General features: G+C 47.7%; 1 protein-coding gene across 3 annotated transcripts in view; it reads left to right on the top strand.

The window, feature by feature from the left end:
- Positions 1 to 27352, top strand: part of LOC106580794 (rap1 GTPase-activating protein 2) — a 109244-nt gene that overhangs the window by 35899 nt on the left and 45993 nt on the right. The window contains exon 1 of one of the 3 annotated variants that reach the window (XM_045703600.2): positions 20031 to 20315. The exons of the other annotated variants lie outside the window; for them this stretch is intronic. Coding sequence (XP_045559556.1) covers positions 20170 to 20315 — 146 coding nt within the window. The 5' untranslated portion in view covers positions 20031 to 20169. Of the gene's footprint in view, positions 1 to 20030; positions 20316 to 27352 lie in introns of those variants that run through there. 3 annotated transcript variants of the gene reach the window in all.

The following is a 27352-nucleotide window of genomic DNA, read 5'->3' on the forward strand; positions in this document are numbered from 1 at the left end:
CTAACCATAGAAGCTTTTATTTTCTATGGTAGAGTAGGTCAGGGCGTGACGGGGTTTTGTCTAGTTTAAATTTTCTATGTTATGTTCTAGTTTCTGTTTTTCTATGTTGTTTTTTGGGGGGATGATCTCCAATTTGAGGCAGCTGGTCATCGTTGTCTCTAATTGGGGATCATATTTAAGTAGATGTTTTTCCCACCTGGGTTTGTGGGAGATTATTTTGAGTTTGTGTATGTTGCACCTCTTCGTCACGGTTTGTTGTTTTTGTTTATTAGTTTATTGTATGTCTTGCATAGTTTCACAGTTAAATAAAGATATGGAACGATAGACACGCTGCGCTTTGGTCCGCTCCGTCATACGACAATCGTGACAGGAACTGAGAAAATTGAATGGCATTAAACACATAGAAACCAGGTGTTTGATGTATTTTATACCATTCCACCTATTCCGCTCCAGCCATTACCACGAGCTCATCCTCCCCAATTAAGGTGCCACCAACCTCCTGTGGTGTACTTATATGTGTTCATGTACGTGTGTGTATGTGTGTTTGGAGGGTATGAATACAGTAGAAGCTGACTCTTCTTCCCGTAGAGGAATGAGAGAAACAATTATGTTCCAAAGCCCCAGAGCTACATAGCAGCAAGGCGAGCACTAGGGATGAGCTAAATACATTCTGATTACATGACATTGCAATCACTGCTCATAATAGAAAGGGTATTTGTTATTCCTCACACATTTGTATTATTGTCATCCTTTCCCTCCATTTTAGCTCAGCTGGTAGAGCATGGTGCTTGTAACACCAGGGTAGTGGGTTCGATTCCGTGGACCACCCATACGTAAAATATATGCACGCGTGACTGTAAGTCGCTTTGGATGAAAGCGTCCGCTAAATGACATATATTGTTATTAGCCCTTGTTTTCTACAGCTCTTCATTTGACACTTGTTAGAGACATGTTCTCGGTTTCATCTTGCTTCATCTCTCCCTCCATTTTAACATACGGCCCCTGAGAGCGGCAGCAGTTCCAGACGACTGTGTGATCTCGCTCTCCGTAGCCGATGTGAGTAGGACCTTTAAACAGGTTAGCATTCACAAGGCTGCGGGGCCAGACGGATTTCCAGGACGTGTACTCAAAGCGTGCGCTGACCAGCTGACGGGTGTCTTCACTGACATTTTCAACCTCTCCCTGACCCAGTCTGTAATATCTACATGTTTCAAGCAGACCACCATAGTCCCTGTGCTTAAGAGGTTAAGAACGCCAAGGTAACCTGTCTAAATGCACTCACATCTGTAGCATGAAATGCTAGACGTGACTCACATCAACAACATCATCCCAGACATCCTGGACCCACTCCAATTTGCATACTGCCCCAACAGATACACAGATGACGCAATCTCTATTGCACTCCACACTGCCCTCTCCCACCTGGACAAGAGGAACACCTATGTGAGAATGCTGTTCATTGACTAGAGCTCAGCATTCAACACCGTAGTGCCCTCCAAGCTCATCACTAAACTCAGGACCCTGGGACTGAACACCTCCCTTTGCGACTGGATCCTGTACTTCCTGACTGGCTGCCCCAGGTGGTGAGGGTAGGCAACAACACATCCGCCACATTGATCCTCAACATGGGGGGTGCGTGCTTTGTCCCCTCCTGTACTCCCTGTTTACCCACAACGGCGTGGCCGCGCACGACTCCAACACTATCATTAAGTTTTCCGACGACACAACGGTGGTAGGCCTCTTCCCCCTCAGAAGACTGAAAAGATTTGGCATGGGCCCCTCAGATCCTCAAAGTTCTACAGCTGCACCATTGAGAGCATCTTGACTGGCTACATCACCGCTTGGTGTGGCACTGCTTGGGATCCGACCCCAAGGCGCTACCGGGAGCAGTGCGTACGACCCAGTAGATCACTGGGGCCCAGCTTCCTGCCATCCAAGACCTCTATACCAGGCGGTGTCAGAGGAAGGCCCTAAAAATTCTCAAAGACTCCAGCCACCCAAGTCACAGACTGTTCTCTCTGCTATCGCACAGCAAGCGGTACCGATGCACCAGGACCCTGAACAGATTCTAACCCCAAGTCATAAGAATATAATGTATTGTAGTTAACTAAATAGCTACCCGGACTATCACATACTGTGCGCTGCTGCTACTATTTATTATCTATCCTGTTGCCTAGTCACTTTATCTCTATCTATATGTACATAGCTACCTCAATTGCCTCGTACCCCTGCACATCGACTCGGTACTGGTACCCCGTGTATATAGCCAAGTTACTCATTGTTTATTTATCCCTTTGCATCGTTGGGAAGTAAGCATTTCACCTGTTGTTTACGAAGCATGTGACAAATACAATTTTATTTGATTCGATTATTTGTTTGCATAGGTTAATCAACAGGTGCCTTAGAAGGTTGTCTGGGAATAGGGCGTCATTTGTGCGTCATTTGAGAAGTGGGTGTCACCAGAGGTTTCCGTCACATTGCCTGGCTACAGAGGGCACAGATTGACCCGTGATGGATGGGGTGTCAGACAGGCAGTGCTGTTAGCACCCCGCAACAGAGGAGTGGTCCTAATGGTCGTCTGGGCTGAGGTGAGGAGAGGCGATTAGGTGAGGCATTGTGGGAGAGTGATGAAGTGCCGCCAGCCAGCCGACGGCCCTTTTGAAATTCAGAGCAGAACTGAGAGAGAGAGAGAGAGACACCGGAGAGAGGGGAAAGTGAGAACGGAGAGAGAGAAAGAGAGAGAGAGGAGAATGGAGAGAGAGGGAGAGGAGAATGGAGAGAGCGAGAGAGAACAGAGAGAGGGAGAAAAAGAGGAGAGAACACACAGTCCTCAGAGGCTCCTCACGGCCACCCGACAGCTTTATGGCTACTTCCTCTTTTGTTTATTGCTCTTATATCCCTTGGCTTGAGCCCAGTAGGAAGCTGTGTGTTTGTTTGTGTGTGTCTGGGTGTGCACACGCACGCACCTGCCTGCATGCATGCTTGTATCTGCATTTGTGTACTGTATGTTGGTGTGTGTTAGTGTGTGTGTGTGGCCTCTGTGCCTGGCATTTTAGCTGTAGAAAGTACCCTGAGGGCTTAGCAGAGCCAGTGTTACTCACAGCAGGCACCGGAGCTGTTCAGAGCCTCAGGTGACATTGGGGCAAGAACACAGTCCTCCCATCTAGTAAATCACCTTCAAATAATTACAACACTCTGAGTTTGTGTCAATCAAAGACACTGGAAATGCATTGGGCGATGGGGAAAGGACCTGCCTAAGTCACTTTACCCTTCTCTGGGACTGAAACTGACTCTGTTGGCACTTGTTCCCCCAATGGAAAGTTCCGGAGCTGCTACATCTATTGCTTATTTGTCACGCCTAAACTTTCTCTTCTGCTCCCCCTCTCCTCCTTTGCCATCTGTCGCTTCTTGACAAACACATGGTGTCTTGTTTGGCGGACTCAGCAGCCCCTCGCTCTCTGGGCCTCATCCCTATCTCTATGAGGAATGATGGCGGGAGGGAGAGGGAGGAAGGAGACAGGGAGAAATAAACAGAAAAAGATGCAGAGTGAGAGAGGGGGAGAGATGGAACGATAGAGGATGAGACAGCGAGAGAAAGAGAGATGGGGAGGGAGAGATGGAAAGTTAAGAGGCAGAGCGAGAGAGAGAAGGAGAGATGGTAAAAGAGATGGAGAGTCACATGGATCAGGGGGGGGGGCTGAATTCATTGTAATGACACATGGTCACAGGGCAGGGCTACAGTATGTCCTACCACAATGTGTCCCACTCACTAGAGCGGAATTAATGAACAGCTCAGCCTGAGGGTAAAATCTTTAGGAATTTGACTGTAGAGACTCTATATCTCTTGATTCACTCTATTTTACATTTTTACATTTTACATTTTAGTCATTTAGCAGACGCTCTTATCCAGAGCGACTTACAAATTGGTGCATTCACCTTATAATATCCAGTGGAACAACCACTTTACAATAGTGCATCTAAATCTTTTAAGGGGGGGTTAGAAGGATTACTTTATCCTATCCCAGGTATTCCTTGAAGAGGTGGGGTTTCAGGTGTCTCCGGAAGGTGGTGATTGACTCCGCTGTCCTGGCGTCGTGAGGGAGCTTGTTCCACCATTGGGGTGCCAGAGCAGCGAACAGTTTTGACTGGGCTGAGCGGGAACTGTGCTTCCTCAGAGGTAGGGAGGCGAGCAGGCCAGAGGTGGATGAACGGAGTGCCCTTGTTTGGGTGTAGGGCCTGATCAGAGCCTGAAGGTACGGAGGTGCCGTTCCCCTCACAGCTCCGTAGGCAAGCACCATGGTCTTGTAGCGGATGCGAGCTTCGACTGGAAGCCAGTGGAGAGAGCGGAGGAGCGGGGTGACGTGAGAGAACTTGGGAAGGTTGAACACCAGACGGGCTGCGGCGTTCTGGATGAGTTGTAGGGGTTTAATGGCACAGACAGGGAGCCCAGCTAACAGCGAGTTGCAATAATCCAGACGGGAGATGACAAGTGCCTGGATTAGGACCTGCGCCGCTTCCTGTGTGAGGCAGGGTCGTACTCTGCGAATGTTGTAGAGCATGAACCTACAGGATCGGGTCACCGCCTTGATGTTGGTGGAGAACGACAGGGTGTTGTCCAGGGTCACGCCAAGGCTCTTAGCACTCTGGGAGGAGGACACAAGGGAGTTGTCAACCGTGATGGCGAGATCATGGAACGGGCAGTCCTTCCCCGGGAGGAAGAGCAGCTCCGTCTTGCCGAGGTTCAGCTTGAGGTGGTGATCCGTCATCCACACTGATATGTCTGCCAGACATGCAGAGATGCGATTCGCCACCTGGTTGTCAGAAGGGGGAAAGGAGAAGATTAATTGTGTGTCATCTGCATAGCAATGATATGAGAGACCATGTGAGGATATGACAGAGCCAAGTGACTTGGTGTATAGCGAGAATAGGAGTGGGCCAAGAACAGAGCCCTGGGGGACACCAGTGGTGAGAGCACGTGGTGCGGAGACAGATTCTCGCCACGCCACCTGGTAGGAGCGACCTGTCAGGTAGGACGCAATCCAAGCGTGCGCGGTGCCGGAGATGCCCAGCTCGGAGAGGGTGGAGAGGAGGATCTGATGGTTCACGGTATCAAAGGCAGCAGATAGGTCTAGAAGGATGAGAGCAGAGGAGAGAGAGTTAGCTTTAGCAGTGCGGAGAGCCTCCGTGACACAGAGAAGAGCAGTCTCAGTTGAATGCTCAGTCTTGAAACCTGACTGATTAGGATCAAGAAGGTCATTCTGAGAGAGATAGCAAGAGAGCTGGCCAAGGACGGCGCGTTCAAGAGTTTTGGAGAGAAAGGAAAGAAGGGATACTGGTCTGTAGTTGTTGACATCGGAGGGATCGAGTGTAGGTTTTTTCAGAAGGGGTGCAACTCTCGCTCTCTTGAAGACGGAAGGGACGTAGCCAGCGGTCAAGGATGAGTTGATGAGCGAGGTGAGGTAGGGGAGAAGGTCTCCGGAAATGGTCTGGAGAAGAGAGGAGGGGATAGGGTCAAGTGGGCAGGTTGTTGGGCGGCCGGCCGTCACAAGACGCGAGATTTCATCTGGAGAGAGAGGGGAGAAAGAGGTCAAATCACAGGGTAGGGCAGTGTGAGCAGGACCAGCAGTGTCGTTTGACTTAGCAAACGAGGATCGGATGTCGTCAACCTTCTTTTCAAAATGGTTGACGAAGTCATCCGCAGAGAGGGAGGAGGGGGGGGGAGGGGGAGGAGGATTCAGGAGGGAGGAGAAGGTAGCAAAGAGCTTCCTAGGGTTAGAGGCAGATGCTTGGAGTTTAGAGTGGTAGAAAGTGGCTTTAGCAGCAGAGACAGAAGAGGAAAATGTAGAGAGGAGGGAGTGAAAGGATGCCAGGTCCGCAGGGAGGCGAGTTTTCCTCCATTTCCGCTCGGCTGCCCGGAGCCCTGTTCTGTGAGCGCGCAGTGAGTCGTCGAGCCACGGAGCAGGAGGGGAGGACCGAGCCGGCCTGGAGGATAGGGGACAGAGGAAATCAAAGGATGCAGAGAGGGAGGAGAGGAGGGTTGAGGAGGCAGAATCAGGAGATAGGTTGGAGAAGGTTTGAGCAGAGGGAAGAGATGATAGGATGGAAGAGGAGAGAGTAGCGGGAGAGAGAGAGCGAAGGTTGGGACGGCGCAATACCATCCGAGTAGGGGGAGAGTGAGAAGTGTTGGATGAGAGCGAGAGGGAAAAGGATACAAGGTAGTGGTCGGAGACTTGGAGGGGAGTTGCAATGAGATTAGTGGAAGAACAGCATCTAGTAAAGATGAGGTCAAGCGTATTGCCTGCCTTGTGAGTAGGGGGGGAAGGTGAGAGGGTGAGGTCGAAAGAGGAGAGGAGTGGAAAGAAGGAGGCAGAGAGGAATGAGTCGAAGGTAGACGTGGGGAGGTTAAAGTCACCCAGAACTGTGAGAGGTGAGCCATCCTCAGGAAAGGAACTTATGAAGGCGTCAAGCTCATTGATGAACTCTCCAAGGGAACCTGGAGGGCGATAAATGATAAGGATGTTAAGCTTGAAAGGGCTGGTAACTGTGACAGCATGGAATTCAAATGAGGAGATAGACAGATGGGTCAGGGGAGAAAGAGAGAATGTCCACTTGGGAGAGATGAGGATTCCAGTGCCACCACCCCGCTGGCTCGATGCTCTAGGGGTATGCGAGAACACGTAGTCAGACGAGGAGAGAGCAGTAGGAGTAGCAGTGTTATCTGTGGTAATCCATGTTTCCGTCAGCGCCAGGAAGTCTAGGGACTGGAGGGTAGCATAGGCTGAGATGAACTCAGCCTTGTTGGCCACAGACCGGCAGTTCCAGAGGCTGCCGGAGACCTGGAACTCCACGTGGGTCGTGCGCGCTGGGACCACCAGGTTAGAGTGGCAGCGGCCACGCGGTGTGGAGCGTTTGTATGGCCTGTGCAGAGGAGAGAGAACAGGGATAGACAGACACATAGTAGACAAGCTACAGAAGAGGCTACGCTAATGCAAATGAGATTGGAATGACAAGTGGACTACACGTCTCGAATGTTCAGGAAGTTAAGCTTACGTTGCAAAAATGTTATTGACTAAAATGATACAGTACTGCTGGCTGGTGGAGTAGGCTAGCTAGCAGTGGCTGCGTTGTTGACTTTGAACGTGTAGCTGGCTAGGTAACCTCGGTAGTTTCAGTACTACACCTTGTCATGATACAAAGCAACTTTGTAGCTAGCTAGCTAACATAACACTAATCAAGACGTTCCTTGTAGTGTATTTAGTTTCAACAATGCTGCTCGTCGGTAATAGTTGGCTGGGTTAGGAAAAATGGCGTCGCTGGGGACGGAAATAGCTGGCTAGCTAACCTCGATGGCTGGCTAGCTAACAATTATCAAGCTATGACAAAGACAACTAAGTAGCTAGCTAGGTAACACTGCACTAGTCAAATCGTTCCGTTGTAACGTATTAGTATCTACAGCGCTGCTAGTCGGTAACGGTTGGCTAGCTGGCAGTGGGTTAATGATGACTAGGTGTGTTGAGTAAGTCTGGCGCCGCGTCGCGGCTAGCTAGCTCACCTCGATAATACTCAAACTCAAACTACACAATTATCTTAGATACAGAGACAGCAAAGACAACTATGTAGCTGGCTAACTAACACTAACACCACACTAATCAAGTCGTTACGTTGTAATGTAATAGTTTCTGCGGTGCTGCTAGTCGGTAGAAGTTGGCTAGCTAACAGTGATGACTAGCTAGCTAGCAGCTAGCAGCTAGCAGTGTTGACTACGTTAGGAGGACGAAGATAGCTAGCCTCGATAATTACTCAGTTACTCTAAACTACACAATTATCTTTGATACAAAGACGGCTATGTAGCTAGCTAAGAAGAATTGCTCAGATCAAACAAATCAAGCCGTTGTAATGTAGCGAAGTGTAATATTACCTGTGGAGCGAAGCGTGGTGCGACTGCTCGCTCCAAACCGGAAGTGGCCCAAATGGCCCAAATGTGCACAAATTTTATAATGTGTGTTTCAATTAACAATTTATGTTCCATTTGACACAACAATAGGACCTTACATAGTAGAATTTATGTTATGACAGTCATAACATCCTGCTATTACATTTACATGTAGTATTGTTGACATGATTTCAAGATGTATTAAGGCCCTAGGAGGTGTGGTAAATGGCCAATATACCACAGCTAAGGGCTGTTCTCAGCACGACACAACGCGGAGTGCCTAGATACAGCCCTTAGCCATGGTATTTTGTCCGTAGTGTATACCACAAGCCCTTGAGGTGCCGAATTGCTATTATAAACTGGTTCCCAACATACTTAGAAGATTAAAAATAAACATTTTATCATACCTATGGTATACGGTCTGATATACCATGGCTTTCAGGCAATCAGCATTCAGGGCTTGAACCACCCAGTTCATAATGTCCATTATAATATTGCATGAACCCTGTTGCATTCCCTTTCATGTTAACTAAGTGTTTACATTATGAGATACTGTTTGACAGTGAGCCACACAGCCTAGGTCTATTAATATACAGTACCAGTCAGAAGTTTGGACACACCTAATAATCTTTCTTTATTTTTACTATTTTCTACATTGTAGAATAATATTGAAATCATCAAAACTATGAAATAACACATATGGAATCTCGTGTAGTAACCAAAAAAGTGTCAAACAAATCAAATGATGTGACGCGATTCAGGAAACTAGGCGTATGTTGCAAGTCATGACTTCACAGGAGAGTCGTTTGAACGTAAAAAATATTTTTTTATCAAAATGCGTATTTTATATTTGAGATTCTTCAAAGTATCAAATCAAATCAAATGTATTTATAAAGCCCTTCTTACATCAGCTGATATCTCAAAGTGCTGTACAGAAACCCAGCCTAAAACCCCAAACAGCAAGCAATGCTGGTGTAGAAGCACGGTGGCTAGGAAAAACTCCCTAGAAAGGCCAAAACCTTGGAAGAAATCTAGAGAGGAACCAGGCTTTGAGGGGTGGCCAGTCCTCTTCTGGCTGTGCTGGGTGGAGATTATAACAGAACATGGCCAAGATGTTCAAATGTTCATAAATGACCAGCATGGTCAAATAATAATAATCACAGTTGTCGAGGGTGCAACAAGTCAGCACCTCAAGAGTAAATGTCAGTTGGCTTTTCATAGCTGATCATTGAGAGTATCTCTACCGCTCCTGCTGTCTCTAGAGAGTTGAAAACAGCAGGTCTGGGACAGGTAGCACGTCCAGTGAACAGGTCAGGGTTCCATAGCCGCAGGCAGAACAGTTGAAACTGGAGCAGCAGCACGGTCAGGTGGACTGGGGACAGCAAGGAGCCATCATGTCAGGTAGTCCTGAGGCATGGTCCTAGGGCTCAGGTCCTCCGAGAGAGAGAAAGAAAGAAAGAGAGAAAGAAAGAGAGAATTAGAGAGAGCATACTTAAATTCACACAGGACACCGGATAAGACAGGAGAAATACTCCAGATATAACAGACTGACCGTAGCCCCCCGACACATAAACTACGGCAGCATAAATACTGGAGGCTGAGACAGGAGGGGTCAGGAGACACTGTGGCCTCATCTGACGATACCCCCGGACAGGGCCAAACAGGAAGGATATAACCCCACCCACTTTGCCAAAGCACAGCCCCCACACCACTAGAGGGATATCTTCAACCACCAACTTACCATCCTGAGACAAGGCCGACTATAGCCCACAAAGATCTCCGCCACGGCACAACCCAAGGGGGGCGCCAACCCAGACAGGAAGACTACATCAGTGACTCAACCCACTCAAGTGACGCACCCCTCCTAGGGACGGCATGGAAGAACACCAATAAGCCAGTGACTCAGCCCCTGTAATAGGGTTAGAGGCAGAAAATCCCAGTGGAGAGAAGGGAACCGGCCAGGCAGAGACAGCAAGGGCGGTTCGTTGCTCCAGAGCCTTTCCGTTCACCTTCACACTCCTGGGCCAGACTACACTCAATTATAGGACCCACTGAAGAGATGAGTCTTCAGTAAAGACTTAACTTCTATGGGCTAGGTGGGACGTTTGCATCCCACCCTAGTCAACAGCCAGTGGAATGTCATGGCGCGAAATACAAATACCTCAAAAATGCTATAACTTCAATTTCTCAAACATATGACTATTTTACACCATTTTAAAGACAGGACTCTCGTTAATCTAACCACATTGTCCGATTTCAAAAAGGCTTTACAGCGAAAGCAAAACATTAGATTATGTCAGGAGAGTACTCTGCCAAAAATAATCACACAGCCATTTTCAAAGCAAGCATATATGCCACAAAAACCAAAACCACAGCTAAATGCAGCACTAACCTTTGATGATCTTCATCAGATGACACTCCTAGGACATTCCTTCACTCTACAGTCCAACTCACCCCAAATTGGGTTGAGGTCGGGTGATTGTGGAGGCCTGGTCATCTGATGCAGCACTCCAAGACTCTCCTTCTTGGTCAAATAGCCCTTACACGCCTGAAGCTGTGTTGTTTCACTGTCCTGTTGAAACTGTCCCACTAAGCGCAAACCAGATGGGATGGAGTATCGCAGCAGTATGCTGTGGTAGCCATGCTGGTTAAGTGTGCCTTGAATTCTAAATAAATCACAGACAGTGTCACCAGCAAAGCACCCGCACACCATCACACCTCCTCCTCCTTGCTTCCACACATGCGGAGATCATCCATTCACCTACTCTGTGTCTCACAAAGACACGGTGATTGGAACCAAAAATCTCAAATTTGGACTCATCAGACCAAAGGAAAGATTTCCACTGGTCTAATGTCCATTGCTTGTGTTTCTTGGCCCAAGCAGGTCTCTTCTTCTTATTGGTGTCCTTTAGTTGTGGTTTCTTTGCAGAAATTCGACCATGAAGGCCTGGTTCACGCAGTCTCTTCTTAACAGTTGATGTTGAGATGTGTTTGTTACTTGAACTCTGTGAAGCATTTATTTGGGCTGCAATTTCTGAGTCTTGTAACTCTAAAGAACTTATCAGAGGTAACTCTGGGTCTACCTTTCCTGTGGCGGTCCTCATGAGAGCCAGTTTCATCATAGCGCTTGATGGTTTTTGCGACTGCACTTGAAGAAACTTTCAAAGTTCTTGAAATGTTCCATATTGACTGACCTTCATGTCATAAAGTAATGATGGACTGTCATTTCTCTTTTCTTATTTGAGCTGTTCTTGCCATAATATGGACTTGGTCTTTTACCAAATAGGGCTATCTTCTGTATACCACCCCTACCTTGTCATAACATAACTGATTGGCTCAAATGCATTAAGAAGGAAAGAAATTCCACAAATTAACTTTTAACAAGGTTCACCCGCTAATTGAAATGCATTCCAGGTGACTACCTCATGAAGCTGGTTGAGAGAATGCCAAGAGTGTGCAAAGCTGTCAAGGCAAAGGTTGGCTACTTTAAAGAATCTCAAATATAAAATATATTTTGATTTGTTTAACATTTATTTTGGTTCTACATGATTCCGTTTGTGTTATTTCATAGTTTTGATGTCTTCACTGTTATTCTACAATGTAGAAAAGAGTAAAAATAAAGAAAAACCCTGGAATGAGTAGGTGTGTCCAAACTTTTGACTGGTACTGTACATGAATCAGAAATGGTGACACAGTGTACTTTACACCACACACACACACACACACACACACACACACACACACACACACACACACACACACACACACACACACACACACACACACACACACACACACACACACACACACACACACACACACACACCTCCAGGCACCCAAGTGTGAGGATGATGACATGCTTGCACACCTATCCACAAGTGTGTTAGCCACAGGGAGGGTTTAAGTGCTGTCGTTGTCCACTTGCCTCTTGAAAACAGGCTACTTCATCAGACAGACTGTCAAGAGAAAATGTAGAGAAAACCTCTGGAAAAAGAGAGGAACATTTTTCAACAAAGACTAGGCTGTTGCTGAAACAAACACATACTGTATGAGGATCTTACATCCTCTTGCATGTCAATGATAAGTTATGTCATAAATAAATGTCATTCCATGTATATTAATCTGTGTCTAGTCTGTATCTCTGGATTCTAAGTGCTTGTGAGTCACGATAGCACACACACACACTACAAGGGAGCACCACACTGATCAAGTTAATGAGGAACATCATACATTGTAAATCCGTCATGAAGTGATTGTAAAGAATGTGTGGCTCAGGTGTGCTAGTCCAATGAGGACTTCTACTTCTACTTCCACTTCTACTTATCATAGACTATGTGTGTATGTCTGACCGCATGCAGAAACTCCTCATCAAACTAACTCACACAACCAATGAATCACAATCACTACCATCTAGGTCTAGTGTGTGTTAATGTAAGTGTTTGCGTTATTAGTGACGTCTGTTTGTGCGGTACTGCATAGTACGTGTTTGTGAGACTGTGTGTTTGTGATACCTTTTTGTACAGCAGCACAGTATGATTGTGTGTGAGACTCTGTGTGTGTGCATACAAGTTGTTCCTTAACATTGGTTTTAGCATAAAGAACCTCAGGGTACTGTTTCATTTCATGTATATTAATCTGTGTCTAGTCTGTATCTCTGGATTCTAAGTTCTTGTGAGTCACTATAGCACATGTCTCTCTCTACATTCCATTTTGCTTCTCTTAGCTTATCATACACGATTGATTTGGTCATTTTTCAGTAACACAAAGGCTAGCATTGATGTTGTGCTCAATAACGTTGAGGCTGGAACGCACATTTGACCAGTCAGATTACGTGGTCGGAACTGCACTGTAACCATTTCATAATACAGTATATTGACCCCCCCAGGTTGTGATATATTGCTGATGATTATTTACAGTATGTTATTTATCATGCTGTATGATGTATATATGTAAGTGTTCTGTCAACACTAGATAGAATGTCACAGCCATACAACTGCTATCACATATTAGGAGAGGCGCGGGCAGGGTGGGGCACTAGGCTAGGGCTAACTTCTTAATAAGCTAGCTAGTCATGAGAAGCTAGCTGCATCTCAATAAGCTAGCTACTGTAGCCACATCTCAATAAGATAGCTAGCCACATCTCAATGAGCTAGCTAGCCACATCTCAATGAGCTAGCTAGCCACATCTCAATGAGCTAGCTAGCTAGGACCACAAGAGAGGTCACTAACGACATGGACCTAGACAGTACACACAGACCCAGAGTCGCAGCAGATACTCCACAGAAGTTGAGAAATAATGGAGTGAGAGGGGGAGAGGGTATGTGTGTGTGTGTGTGTGTGTGTGTGTGTGTGTGTGTGTGTGTGTGTGTGTGTGTGTGTGTGTGTGTGTGTGTGTGTGTGTGTGTGTGTGTGTGTGTGTGTGTGTGTGTGTGTGTGTGTGTGTGTGTATGTGTGAGTGCACCCTTGGGTAGAGTGCTTAGTGTGTGCGTGTATGCTTGTGTGTCAATCTCTATGTGTGTGTGTGTGTGTGTGTGAGTGTGTGTGTTTGCATGTATCAGCGAATGAGTGTTTACACGTGTGTGTTTCTGTGTGTGTGTCAGTGTGTGGGTGCGTATCATTAATGTCGCTAGTCTGTTACCGCACGTGTGTGTTCACGCACGTGTGTGCATTCGCGCACATGTGCATGAGACACACATGTTTCCTTAAGTGACTTTATGGCAGGAGTAATATGTGTGTGTGTGGCGCTATAAAGATCCTGGCACTAGTGCTGATAGGGCAGGAGGGAAACATATCTCCTTGAATGGGCCTGGTGTCACGCCCTGACCAGGTGAACTCTTCTATTTTGGTCAGGGTGTGGCATTTCTATAGTTTATTTTCTATGTTTTTGGTATAGCCTTGCTTTGGGGCGTATTTCTATGTTGGGTTCTGTCGATTCCCAATCAGAGACAGCTGTCACTAGTTGCCTCTGATTGGGGAATCATATTTAAGTTCCTTTTCCCCCCACGATGTTTGTGGGTTGTTGTCTCTTTTTGTTGGAGCAGTAGCGATACGTTTATTCTCTGTTTTGACCGTGTTATTTCAGTCTGTAATAAATAACATGAGTTCGCTCCCAGCTGCGCCTTGGTCCACTTCTTCCTTCCTGCACGACGATCGTTACAGAACAACCCACCAAACCAGGACCAAGCAGCGGGAGGAAAAGGAGCGCGAGAGATGGGCTCGCGAGGGAAAGGAGTTCTGGACCTGGGAGGAGATCATGTCGGGGAAAGGACCCTGGCGGAAGGATTCCCAGGTCGAGGAGGTGATGCCAGCCGGTGGAAGGAGTCGCAGGCGGCGGTCGAGGAGGCCCGGAAGACACCCCCAAGAATTTTTTTGGGGGGGGCTAATGGGGTGGTCCGGAAGGGCAGAGGAAGAGCCCAGACCACTGCTCTCGTGGGGGATAACGGCGAAGGAGGAGGCAGAGATGTGGCAGGTCCTGGAGGACCTGCGTAGGGACAGCGTGGAGGAAGAGCCTTGGGTGGCAGAGGTGCGCACGGTATCGCCAGTGCGCCTGCACAGCCCAGTGCACTCTGTGCCAGCGCCCCACATTTGCCGGGCTAGGGGGAGTGTTCAGCGAGGACGTGTTGTGCCGGCTCAGCGCTCCTGGCCTCCGGTGCCCCTTCTCGGTCCGATGTATCCTGCGCCGAGGACGCGCACTGTGTCTCCGGTACGGCTGCACAGCCCAGTGCGTTCTGTGCCAGCGCTCCACACTTGCCAGGCTAAGGTGGGTGTTGAGCCAGAACGGGTGATGTCAGCTGTGCACTCCAGACCTCCAGTGCGCCTTCTCGGTCCAGGATATCCGGCGCCGCTTATGCGCACTGTGTCGCCGGTGTGCGGTCACAGTCCAGTCCGGCCCGTCCCTGCTCCCCGCACCAGGTTAGTGGTGCGTGTCCACAGTCCTGTCCGGCCCATCCCTGCTCCCCGCACCAGGTTAGTGGTGCGCGTCCCCAGTCCAGTCCGGCCCATCCCTGCTCCCCGCACCAAGCCCGTGGTGCGTGTCCCCAGTCCTGTCCGGCCCATCCCTGCTCCCCGCACCAGGTTAGTGGTGCGCGTCCCCAGTCCAGTCCGGCCCGTCCCTGCTCCCCGCACCAAGCCAGTGGTGTGTGGCCCCAGTCCAGTCCGGCCCGTCCCTGCTCCCCGCACCAGGTTAGTGGTGCGTGTCTCCAGTCCTGTCCGGCCCATCCCTGCTCCCCGCACCAGGTTAGTGGTGTGTGGCCCCAGTCCAGTCCGGCCCGTCCCTGCTCCCCGCACCAAGCCAGTGGTGTGTGGCCCCAGTCCAGTCCAGCCCGTCCTTGCTCCCCGCACCAGGTTAGTGGTGCGTGTCCCCAGTCCTGTCCGGCCCGTCCCTGCTCCCCGCACCAGGTTAGTGGTGCGTGTCCACAGTCCTGTCCGGCCCATCCCGGCTCCCCGCACCAAGCCGGTGGTGCGTGTCCCCAGTCCAGTTCGGCCCGTCCCTGCTCCCCGCACCAGGTTGGTGGTGCGTGTCCCCAGGCCAGTCCGGCCCGTCCCTGCTCCCCGCACCAGGTTGGTGGTGCGTGTCCCGGTCCTGTCCGGCCCGTCCCTGTTCCCCGCACCAGGCCCATGGCGCGTGTCCACAGTCCGGCACGGCCTGTGTCCGGTCCACCGGTGACCAGTCCTGTTCCGGTCGACGGCTCCGCTCCGGAGCCTGAGCATGCCGCTCCACCGTGGTCCAGTCCGGGCCAGAGGGGTAGGGCTAGGGTGGAGGCAGGGGGAGAAACACGCCCGGGGCCAGAGCCTCCACCGAGGGTGAGGCGCCCACCCGGGTCCCCCCCCCTAATAGACTTTAGGTTGGTGCGCCGGGAGTACGCACCGTTGGAGGGGGGGTACTGTCACACCCTGACCAGGTGAACTCTTCTATTTTGGTCAGGGTGTGGCATTTCTATAGTTTATTTTCTATGTTTTTGGTATAGCCTTGCTTTGGGGCGTATTTCTATGTTGAGTTCTGTCGATTCCCAATCAGAGACAGCTGTCACTAGTTGCCTCTGATTGGGGAATCATATTTAAGTTCCTTTTCCCCCCACGATGTTTGTGGGTTGTTGTCTCTTTTTGTTGGAGCAGTAGCGATACGTTTATTCTCTGTTTTGACCGTGTTATTTCAGTCTGTAATAAATAACATGAGTTCGCTCCCAGCTGCGCCTTGGTCCACTTCTTCCTTCCTGCACGACGATCGTTACACCTGGCTCCAGAGCCACATGTTTGCCCTGTGCGGTCCCCCACTATTTTGGGCCTGTGAGTTTAGTTTGGCACCGACCGTTGGTCATTAAATCCTACAGGCCTATGGCCGCAGTCACCTTGTCCGACAGGGTGTGTTTGTGTATGCGTGTGCGTGTGCGTGTGTGTGCGCGTGTGAAAGTGTGTCATCTTTTATCATTTGGTTTGCTCCTGTTCTTGAGAGGCTGCGTTGTTACACTAGAGGTGTGAGGTGAGGAGAGAGAGAGGGGAGCGAGGGAGCAGCAGGGGTGAGGCCAGTGGGAAAGTGCCGAGTTAAGTTGTGCAAGCAAAGCACTCGTTTGTAGTCTACAGAGATGTGTGTTCCTCTGCACCAGCTCTGAAGGTCATCTCTTCCCTATGCCAAATTCCTGGTGTGGAATCAGTGGTGTGTGTACGTTGGTGTGTGTTTCTACGCTGGGTGGCAAGGATGATGAGATGGCATAGGGGTAGATATATTTAACATTTAACCTTTATTTAACTAGGCAAGTCAGTTAAGAACAAATTCTTATTTATAATGACGGCCTACCGAAGAGTGTCCACGATTGAGTCTCTGAATGAAGAGATGGAGATAAAACTGTCCAGTTTGAGTGTTTGTTGCAGCTCGTTCCAGTCGCTAGCTGGACCGAACTGAAAATAGGAGCGACCCAGGGATGTGTGTGCTTTGGGGACCTTTAACAGAATGTGACTGGCAGAACGGGTGTTGTATGTGGAGGATGAGGGCTGCAGTAAATATCTCAGATAGGGGGGAGTGAGACCTAAGAGGGCTTTATAAATAAGCATCAACCAGTGGGTCTTGCGACGGGTATACAGAGATGACCAGTTTACAGAGGAGTATAGTGTGCAGTGATGTGTCCTATAAGGAGCATTGGTGGCAAATCTGATGGCCGAATGGAAAAGAACATCTAGCCACTCGAGAGCACCCTTACCAGCCGATCTATAAATTACGTCTCCGTAGTCTAGCATGGGTAGGATGGTCGTTATGAGACACAGTTGGTGGTAAAGTAAGCATTTCACTGTTAGTCCACACCTGCTATTTACAAAGCATGTGATGAATACAATATGATTTGATTTGGCTTTTGCATGACACTGTGATGTGGCGTAGTGAGGTGGTAGGATGGCTGGAGTGGCTTGTTGATATTGCAATCTCTTTTAAGCCCTGCTGTTTGTGTGTGACGACGGCAAAGCGTGCCAGGGTGGCAGAGTGGTGCATTTTCATTAAATCCACACTGGGGGAGCTGTGGGTGGGTGTGTGTGTGTGTGTGTGTGTGTGTGTGTGTGTGTGTGTGTGTGTGTGTGTGTGTGTGTGTGTGTGTGTGTGTGTGTGTGTGTGTGTGTGTGTGTGTGTGTGTGTGTGTGTGTGTGTGTGTGTGTGTGTGTGTGTGAGTGCACCCTTGGGTAGAGTGCTTAGTGTGTGCGTGTATGCTTTTGTGTCAATCTCTATGTGTATCAGACAGGAACGGTGGCCGTCACAGCTGCTTCTTGTTGTTTGACAGCCTGGGATACAGGCGTCCCATTTTCCACCTGCTGACGTACAAGCACACAAGCCCCGAGTGATCCACCGGGTTGGAGGAGGCGCATGAAATGATCTACCCAGTGGTGGAGGAGAGGAGGAGCGGACTCAGGGTGGGACTGGGAGAGGAGGAGGGAATGGGAGGGCTGAGGTGTGTGAAGTGTGTGTGTTCATGTGTTTACAGAAGCCCCTGTGGAACCTGGTGGGAGGAGTGGGAGCTTGTTTGTCTCTCTCGCTGTCACCCCAGAGCCTCACTGACACACACACATCCGCACGCGGACACACATGCATGCACGCACACACACACACACGCACGCACGCACGCACACACACGCACACACACACACACCACACACACACACACACACACACACACACACACACACACACACACACACACACACACACGGGGAGGCTTGGAGAATCCTCAGCTGGGATACAGATCTCTGATCAGCTCTACAGACAGATGAGTCTAACATATAATAAAGCATATGAAAGTCAATTAACATAAGTAGTTAATTGGGTATTATTGGGTACAATCTAAAACAATTACTTTACCCTGACATTCATATACTGTTATGACTATGTGCTACTCAGCCACACATCTCAACAATCTTGTCATAATCACTAAAATGTGGTAATTAGCTTAATTGAGCAGGAACAACCAAAACATTTACCTCATCTCCTCCGGTCTCCTAAGTCTCACTGGGTTTGCCACTGATTTCCAAGGGAGATTGTCGTGGCAGGGCAAATATCAGAGCTATTATAAATAATTTATGAATATGAAATTTAGCAGACACTTTTATCCAAAGTGACTTTCAGTCATGCATTCATACATTTTTTGTAGAGGTGGGTCTGGGAATTGAACCCACTACCCTGGTGTTGCAAACTCCATGCTCTAACAACTGAGCTACAGAGGATCACTTGTATTTCCAAAAATATATATATATAATTGTAGGGATGCGAAAGTTGTTATATTCATCAACAGTACAGGATATCATCACTTGTTATCAGAGGTATTCCGCACATAATAACAAACATCCATTCCCACTAACAGAATACATACCAACGGACAGGCATTATCATACCATAACCTCCCCACACTATTATCCATCTACTGCATTATGTCTATAGGCTCTCATGCTCTGTTATCCACATACATGTTTCTATGGACCCTCCAGTGTTGAGTCTGTGAAGACACCTGCAGCTCTGTCCATCCAGGAGGGCCTTTGAGAGTGCACTACTGTACCGTAGTGCACAGGAGAGATGGCAGACAATAGGAGGAGAGGGAGAGAGGGGAAGAGAGGGGGGTGAGAAACACAACCATTCATGTAAGTCCTTGAGCTGTCAAACAGAGAGGAGATAAAAGGCAAACAGGTGGCCAAAGGAGGAGAGGGAAGGACAGACAGAGATGGAGGGAGAACAGAAAAATAACGTGTTGCTGGCTGCAGTGGGTTCTGGGTAAGAATGATGGTGACTCGTGTTTGCCAAGCTTTGGGGTGGAGCTAGAGCATCAGCTGGTCTCAGACAGAGATGGAGAGGGGAAGAGGGATGAAGGGAGGGAGAGAAAGAGAGATGGAGGGAAGAGCGAGGAAGAGAGATGGAGGGAGGGAGAGGAAGAGAGATGGAGGGAGGGATAGAAATTGAGGGAGGGAGAGAGGGATGCATGGACAGAGAGAGAGAGAAAGGAGGAAAGAGAGAGAGATAGAGTGCGAGAATGAGGTGGAGGGAGAGGGAGAATGAGGGAGATGAGGAGAGGGAAATGGAGAGAGAGAGAGAGAGAAATGGAGAGAGACAGAGATCGAGGGAGAGACGGAGAGAGAGATGTTTGTTCTGTGCTGTTCCGCTTCAATTCAAATGTTCTTGGCAACCACAGAAGGCTTCTGATATGCTGTTTAAATTGAGATTTCACAAAGAGAGAGAGAGAGAGAGAGAGTGTCAAAAAACATAGAGGCGAAATGGAACAAGGTCACAGAGGAGATTAGATAGGAAACATGGACTGCAAAATTAGGAGCCATTAGCCATACGTTACATGCGGTATGACAAACAGCACATAGCAGTAATCTCAAACAGCACATAGCAGTAATCTCAAACAGCACATAGCAGTAATCTCAAATCACACAAAGCAGTTATGTGCAAGTGAAAGCAGTCCACACTGTAAAAGCACACAGAGAGTGAGGGAGGAGGAGGAGAAAGAGGCAGAGCCTACACCAAGCCCTGCCTATCAGGCTGAGGTGGGCAGGGAGAGAGAGTTGGGAAGGAGGGAGCGAGTGAGGGAGAGGGAGAGCGCATGAGAAAGAAAGAGGTAGACAGAGATGCAGAGATCCAGTCAGTCTGCCTGTGCCGGTGAGGTGGTGTGTGGCAGTGCTGCTGTACAGTGTGGTCCATTAGGACCAGGACTAACCCATCAGGGACCACAGCACGACCCAGTCTGGATCCAGAACCACAACCAGACACCATGTCAGGCACCACTCCCGAGCCCGCTCCTCCGAGAGTCCACTCTAAAAAGGCTGGGATCCGGGCCGCGGTGATTCTAATTGGACTCCTGCAAAAGTCGCGACGAGCGAAGGAGAGAGAGAAGGAGCAGGAGAGAGAGAGAGAGCGGTGGGTGAACTTTCTCTGCTGTTTGGTCTCCTGGCTGGTCTGGTTGGCAGCCTTCCTGCCTCAGAGGTTCACACACTCTGCACTGCGGTGTTAAGTTAAGCTTTCAGAGCAACTTTAATTGCCTGCCGTTGTTCGTGTCAGGCTGTCTGTAAGTGGTGATTGTACGCACAGGTCAATGCTTGTGTGTGCCTTGTCTTTGTCTGGGTCCTTGTCTTTTGCGTGGCTGGTGTGTGTGTGTCGTTCTTGAATACTCAAACTGGTTGGAAAGGAACGGATAGGCAAGGGAACGGATAGGCAAACTGGCCTCAATGTAAACAGACCAAAGAAGATGAGTGTTCGACAGTGACTCAAAGGGAGAGGTCTCAGTGATGTCTGTTTAATGGGAGTGTGTGTGTGTGTGTGTGTGTGTGTGTGTGTGTGTGTGTGTGTGTGTGTGTGTGTGTGTGTGTGTGTGTGTGTGTGTGTGTGTGTGTGTGTGTGTGTGTGTGTGTGTGTGTGTGTGTGTGTGTGTGTGTGTGTGTGTATGCGTGTGTGTGTGCGTGTGCGTGTGCACATGCGTGTGTGTGTGCTCATATATTGCAATGTATGTTGTTAACAATGGGACTGCCAATGATGCAAATGTCAGGTTACAACAGTAGATGAGAGAGAGAGAGAGAGAGAGAGAGAGAGAGAGAGAGAGAGAGAGAGAGAGAGAGAGAGAGGAGAGAGAGAGAGAGAGAGAGAGAGAGAGAGACTAGTATAGGTAGGTTATGTTGTTTCTACCTGTTAATCACTGCAGAAATAGCATGGCTGTGGGAGGAGGTTTATTTCAACACCAAGGCAATCTGATAGTGTGGACACAGTGAGAGAACAGGGGACATTGAGGTTCCAGTGGAAATGAAACAGTGCCCTGAGGTTCTTTATGCTAAAACCAATGTTAAGGAACAACTTGTATGCACACACACAGAGTCTCACACACAATCATACTGTGCTGCTGTACAAAAAGGTATCACAAACACACAGTCTCACAAACACGTACTATGCAGTACCGCACAAACAGACGTCACTAATAACGCAAACACTTACATTAACACACACTAGACCTAGATGGTAGTGATTGTGATTCATTGGTTGTGTGAGTTAGTTTGATGAGGAGTTTCTGCATGCGGTCAGACATACACACATAGTCTATGATAAGTAGAAGTGGAAGTAGAAGTAGAAGTCCTCATTGGACTAGCACACCTGAGCCACACATTCTTTACAATCACTTCATGACGGATTTACAATGTATGATGTTCCTCATTAACTTGATCAGTGTGGTGCTCCCTTGTAGTGTGTGTGTGTGCTATCGTGACTCACAAGCACTTAGAATCCAGAGATACAGACTAGACACAGATTAATATACATGGAATGACATTTATTTATGACATAACTTATCATTGACATGCAAGAGGATGTAAGATCCTCATACAGTATGTGTTTGTTTCAGCAACAGCCTAGTCTTTGTTGAAAAATGTTCCTCTCTTTTTTCCAGAGGTTTTCTCTACATTTTCTCTTGACAGTCTGTCTGATGAAGTAGCCTGTTTTCAAGAGGCAAGTGGACAACGACAGCACTTAAACCCTCCCTGTGGCTAACACACTTGTGGATAGGTGTGCAAGCATGTCATCATCCTCACACTTGGGTGCCTGGAGGTGTGTGTGTGTGTGTGTGTGTGTGTGTGTGTGTGTGTGTGTGTGTGTGTGTGTGTGTGTGTGTGTGTGTGTGTGTGTGTGTGTGTGTGTGTGTGTGTGTGTGTGTGTGTGTGTGTGTGTGTGTGTGTGTGTGTGTGTGTGTGTGTGTGTGTGTGTTTGTAATTAGAGTGCACCTGTATGGTGTATGACGTGTGTCTTTCAAAGAGTTGCATGTAATCCATTTCTTTGTGTGCATAAGTGAGTGTGATTGCATATGTGATTGTGGATTTGTGTGTGTGTGTGTGTTTGTGTGTACAAAACCTTAGGAACACCTGCTATTTCCATGACATAGACAACCAGGTGAATCCAGGTGAAAGCTATGAACCTTCATTGATTAAATCCACTTCAATCAGTGTAGATGAAGGGGAGGAGACAGGTTAAAGAAGGATTTTTAAGCCTTGGGATTTTTAAATCAGAGGGTGATTGGGCAAGCTGAAATATTGAAGTGCCGTTGAACGGGGTACGGGGTAGGTACCAGGGACACCAGTTTGAGTGTGTCAAGAACTGCTAAGCTGCTGGGTTTTTCATGCTCAACAGTTTCCAGTGTGTATCAAGAATGGTCCACTACCCAAAGGACATCCAGCCAACTTGACACAACTGTGGGAAGCATTAGAGTCAACATGGGCCAGAATCCCTGTGGAACAATTTTAACACCTTGTAGAGTCCATGCCCTGACGAATTGAGGCTGTTTTGAGAGCAAACGGGGGTGCAACTCAATATTAGGAAGGTGTTCCGAATGTTTTGTACACTCACTGTATATATATATATATATGTGTGTGTGTGTGTGCGCGCGAGTGTACTTGCGTTTCTGTACTAGCTTAGCGGCTTAGAATAGGAACCCAGTCAGTCCAGTGCATTGTTGTGGTTGAGAAGGGTTGAGGGTTCTGGGTTCCTGTCTCCTAACCCTCCTTGTACCTCCTGGTTGATTGGTAGCCCTCCTCTCGTCCCCTGTAAGGGGGGTTAATACCTGTCTAACTGGAGTTAAGCACACTCAATCATTACACACACCATGATTAGAATCACTGCTGCCTGATTATGATACACTCTAGTCATTACTGTTCAACAGTTCCCGCATGGACTGTTTCCCAAATGGCACATTATTCACTATATAAGGCCAGAGGGCTCTGGTCAAAAGTAGCGCACTATATAGGGAATAGGGTGCCATTTGGGGAACAGCCAGGGTTGAGAGTGTGAACAGCCTGCTAACCTGCTTCTTATCACCCCCCCCCCTCTCCATCCTCCATTTAATACAATCTCTTTTATTTTCTGACTCATCCTTTCCCTCCCACTTCGCTCATTCTCCCTCTTCCTCTCCCTCTCTCATTCGCTCCTTCGTTCTCCCCTTCCCCCACTCTGCCAGTTTCTGTGAAAATAGTTAGCAGCTGTTGGGGATCACAAGGAGACTGTACTGTTAGCCCTCCAGGCATGAACGAAATACACACACATGCTACTCACACACGCACACACACACACACACACACACACACACACACACACACACACACACACACACACACACACACACACACACACACACACATGCTACTCACACACGCACACACACGCGCAAACACACACACACACACACGCGCAAACACACACACACACACACATATACACACACAAACAAACACACACACAATCAGCAAATATCTACTGGGAAGCCTGGCACAGAGTAGGTAGAGGTGACAGTACAGGGAAAAGGGTAACTGTTAGCTTCAGCCATTGCAGTGAACCTCTGTGTGTGGGCAGTTTGTCAATTCATACCTTCATACCACAGAACATACACACTCAGGTCTTTATGTGTGAGTGTGTGTCTGAACATCCGCACTTATGGCGTTCCCCTCTACATCTCACACTGCATTGAGACTGTGTGAGCTTCTGTACTTCTGTCTCACCTTGTGTGTCCACCTACACACAAGCGTTCAGTATCTACCTGTAAGCTTGTCTCCTTTCCTCTGTGTGTGTGTGTGTGTGTGTGTGTGTGTGTGTGTGTGTGTGTGTGTGTGTGTGTGCGCGCGCGTGCGTGCGTGTGCGTGTGCGTGTGTGTGTGTGACAGTGCCAGGGAGGGAGCCATTGAGCTGTGACTTGTGTAATGAATGAAAAAAATTATAATAATAGTGGGAACACTGACATATTGCATGGAGCCTTATTTACAGAGCACAGCTATGTGAAGGGATTGGGGAAGATATTTTATCTCTCTTTCTCTCTCTCTCTCTCAATAGTACAAAAGAGAAAATAAATACACTTAAATATGGGTTGTATTTACAATGGTGTTTTTTCTTCACTGGTTTTCTTGTGGCAACAGGTCACAAATGTTGCAGCTGTGATGGCACACTGTGGTATTTCACCCAATAGAAATGGGCGTTTATCAAAATTGGGTTTGTTTTCAAATTCTTTGTGGATCTGTGTAATCTGAGGGAAATATGTGTCTCTAATATGGTCATACATTTGGCAGGAGGTTAGGAAGTGCAGCTCAGTTTCCACCTCATTCTGTGGGCAATGTGCTCATAGCCTGTCTTCTCTTGAGAGTCAGGTCTGCTCACAGCGGCCTTTCTCAATAGCAAGGCTATGCTCACTGAGTCTGTACATAGTCAAAGCTTTCCTTAAGTTTGGGTCAGTCACAGTGGTCAGGTATTCTGCCACTGTGTACTCTCTATTTAGGGCCAAATAGCATTTTAGTTTGCACAGTTTTTTTGTAAATTCTTTCCACTGTGTCAAGTGTTTGTGAACAGAGCTCCAGGAACAGCTTGCTTAGGGGACTCTTCTCCAGGTTCATCTCTGTAGGTGATGGCTTTGTTATGGAAGGTTTGAGAAAGCTCTTCCTTTTAGGTGGTTATAGAATTTAACGTCTCTTTTCTAGATTTTGATCATTAGCGGGTATCGGCCTAATTCTGCTCTGCATGCATTATTTGGTGTTTTACGTTGTACACAGAGGATATTTTTGCAGAATTCTGCATGCAGAGTCTCACTTTGGTGTTTGTCCCATTTTGTGAATTCTTGGTTGGTGAGCAGACCCCAGACCAACCATAAAGGGTAATGAGTTCTATAACTGATTGAAGTATTTTTTAGCCAGATCCTAATTGTCGAATTTGATGTTCTTTTTGATGGCATAGAAGGCCTTTCTTGCCTTGTCTCTCAAATCGTTCACAGCTTTGTGGAAGTTACCTGTGGCGCTGATGTTTAGGCCGAGGTATGTATCGTTTTTTGTGTGCTCTAAGACAACGGTGTCTAGATGGAATTTGTATTTGTGGTCCTGGCAACTGGTCCTTTTTTGGAACACCATTATTTTTTACTTACTGAGATTTACTGTCAGGGCCCAGGTCTGACAGAATCTGTGCAGAAGATCTAGGTGCTGCTGTAGGCCCTCCTTGGTTGGGGACAGAAGCACCAGATCATAAGCAAACAGTAAACATTTGACTTCAGATTCTAGTAGGGTGAGGCCGGGTGGTGCAGACTGTTCTAGTGCCCTTGGCAATTCGTTGATATATATGTTGAAGAGGGTGGGGCTTAAGCTGCATCCCTGTCTCACCCAACGGCCTTGTGGAAAGAACTATGTGTGTTTTTCGGCCAGTTTTAACCGCACACTTGTTGTTTGTGTACGTGGATTGTAGAACGTCGTATGTTTTTCCCCAACACCCATTTCCATCAATTTGTATAGCAGACCCTCGTGCCAAATTGAGTCAAATGCTTTTTGGCAATTTACAAAGCATGAGAAGACTTTGCCTTTGTTTGTTTTTTTTTGGGGGGGGGGGGTTCAATTAGGGTGTGCAGGGTGAATACGTGGTCTGTCGTACGGTAATTTGGTAAAAATTACAATTTGACATTTGCTCAGTACATTGTTTTCACTGAGGAAATGTATGAGTCTGCTGTTAATGATAATGCAGAGGATTTTCCCAAGGTTGCTGTTGACGCATATAGTTATTGGGGTCAAATTTGTCTCCACTTTTGTGGATTGGGGTGATTGGTCCTTGGTTCCAAATACTGGGGAAGATGCCTGAGCTAAGAATGATGTTTAAGAGTTTAAGTACAGCCAATTGGATTTTGTGGTCTGTATATTTGATCATTTCATTGAGGATGCCATCAACACCAGAGGCCTTTTTGGGTTGGAGGGTTTGTATTTTGTCCTGTAGTTCATTCAATGTAATTAGAGAATCCAGTGGGTTCCGGTAGTCTTTAATAGTTGATTTTAAGATTTGCATTTCATCATGCATATGTTTTTGCTGTTTGTTCTTTGTTATAGGGCCAAACTCTCTCTCTCTCTCTCTCTCTCTCTCTCTCTCTCTCTCTCTCTCTCTCTCTCTCTCTCTCTCTCTCTCTCTCTCTCTCTCTCTCTCTCTCTGTCTCTCTCTCTGTCTCTCTCCAAACTCTCACATGTACAGTGGGGGTTGTCTGACAGATTGAGATATTTAGGAGATGTAGAACGTAAGATAGTAGTAGTTCAGTACAGGTCCATTGACAGAGGCTGGGTTAGGTCTATCATCTGAAAGCACATTAGAATATTTCAGTGGATCATTCTAATACAGTCTTTGAGGTTAGATCCTGATTAGATTATTATTTTACGTGATGTCATAATAATAACTAGGAACCGGGAGCTGACCCCAGGAACAAACACACACACACACACACACGCCACACACACACACACACACACACACACACACACACACACACACACACACACACACACACACACACACACACACACACACACACACACACACACACACACACACACACACACACACACACACTGAGCTCTCTCTCCTATTATAACAGTATAGGGTTGGACCAGAGCCCAGAGAGGGGGAGACCTTTACTGGTGTTGACTTACAGAAACACCTGGCCTGTTTACCCTGGCCTGTTTACCCTGGCCTGTTTACCACAGTGGGTGGTTGAGAGCTAGGGAACAAGGAAAAGAAGGGGAGGAGTGGGGGAATGAGGAGGGGAGGAGTGAGGCAGAGGACAGGTAGTGCAGGAAGAAGGGAGAGTCCAATTAAACCTCAACAGGTTTCCCTCTTTATGTTAGCTACTCTGGAGAAGAAAAAAATATGTGAAGGCTTGCCAAGTTAATTCTGCCCTTGTTTTCTTGGCACAGCGTAATCTCGAACATCAGTGGAAAGCTTTTACAGTAAAGTGCTCGTCTTGTGAGAGGTTCTGAAATGTTAGTCAACATGAAAATGTACTTTTATGGCAATAAATATCAGTTAAAATGTACTTTCATGGCAGTTTAATAGACCTCTATATAAATGCAGTTGTTATACTGGAAACCTTCTATGAAGTCGACAGGGAAAACCACTGTTCTTTTGTACAACAGTTTCATGTCA

The sequence above is a fragment of the Salmo salar genome, chromosome 20, assembly GCF_965601325.2.
Source record: "Salmo salar chromosome 20, fSalSal1, whole genome shotgun sequence".
NCBI classification, from domain to species: domain Eukaryota; kingdom Metazoa; phylum Chordata; class Actinopteri; order Salmoniformes; family Salmonidae; genus Salmo; species Salmo salar.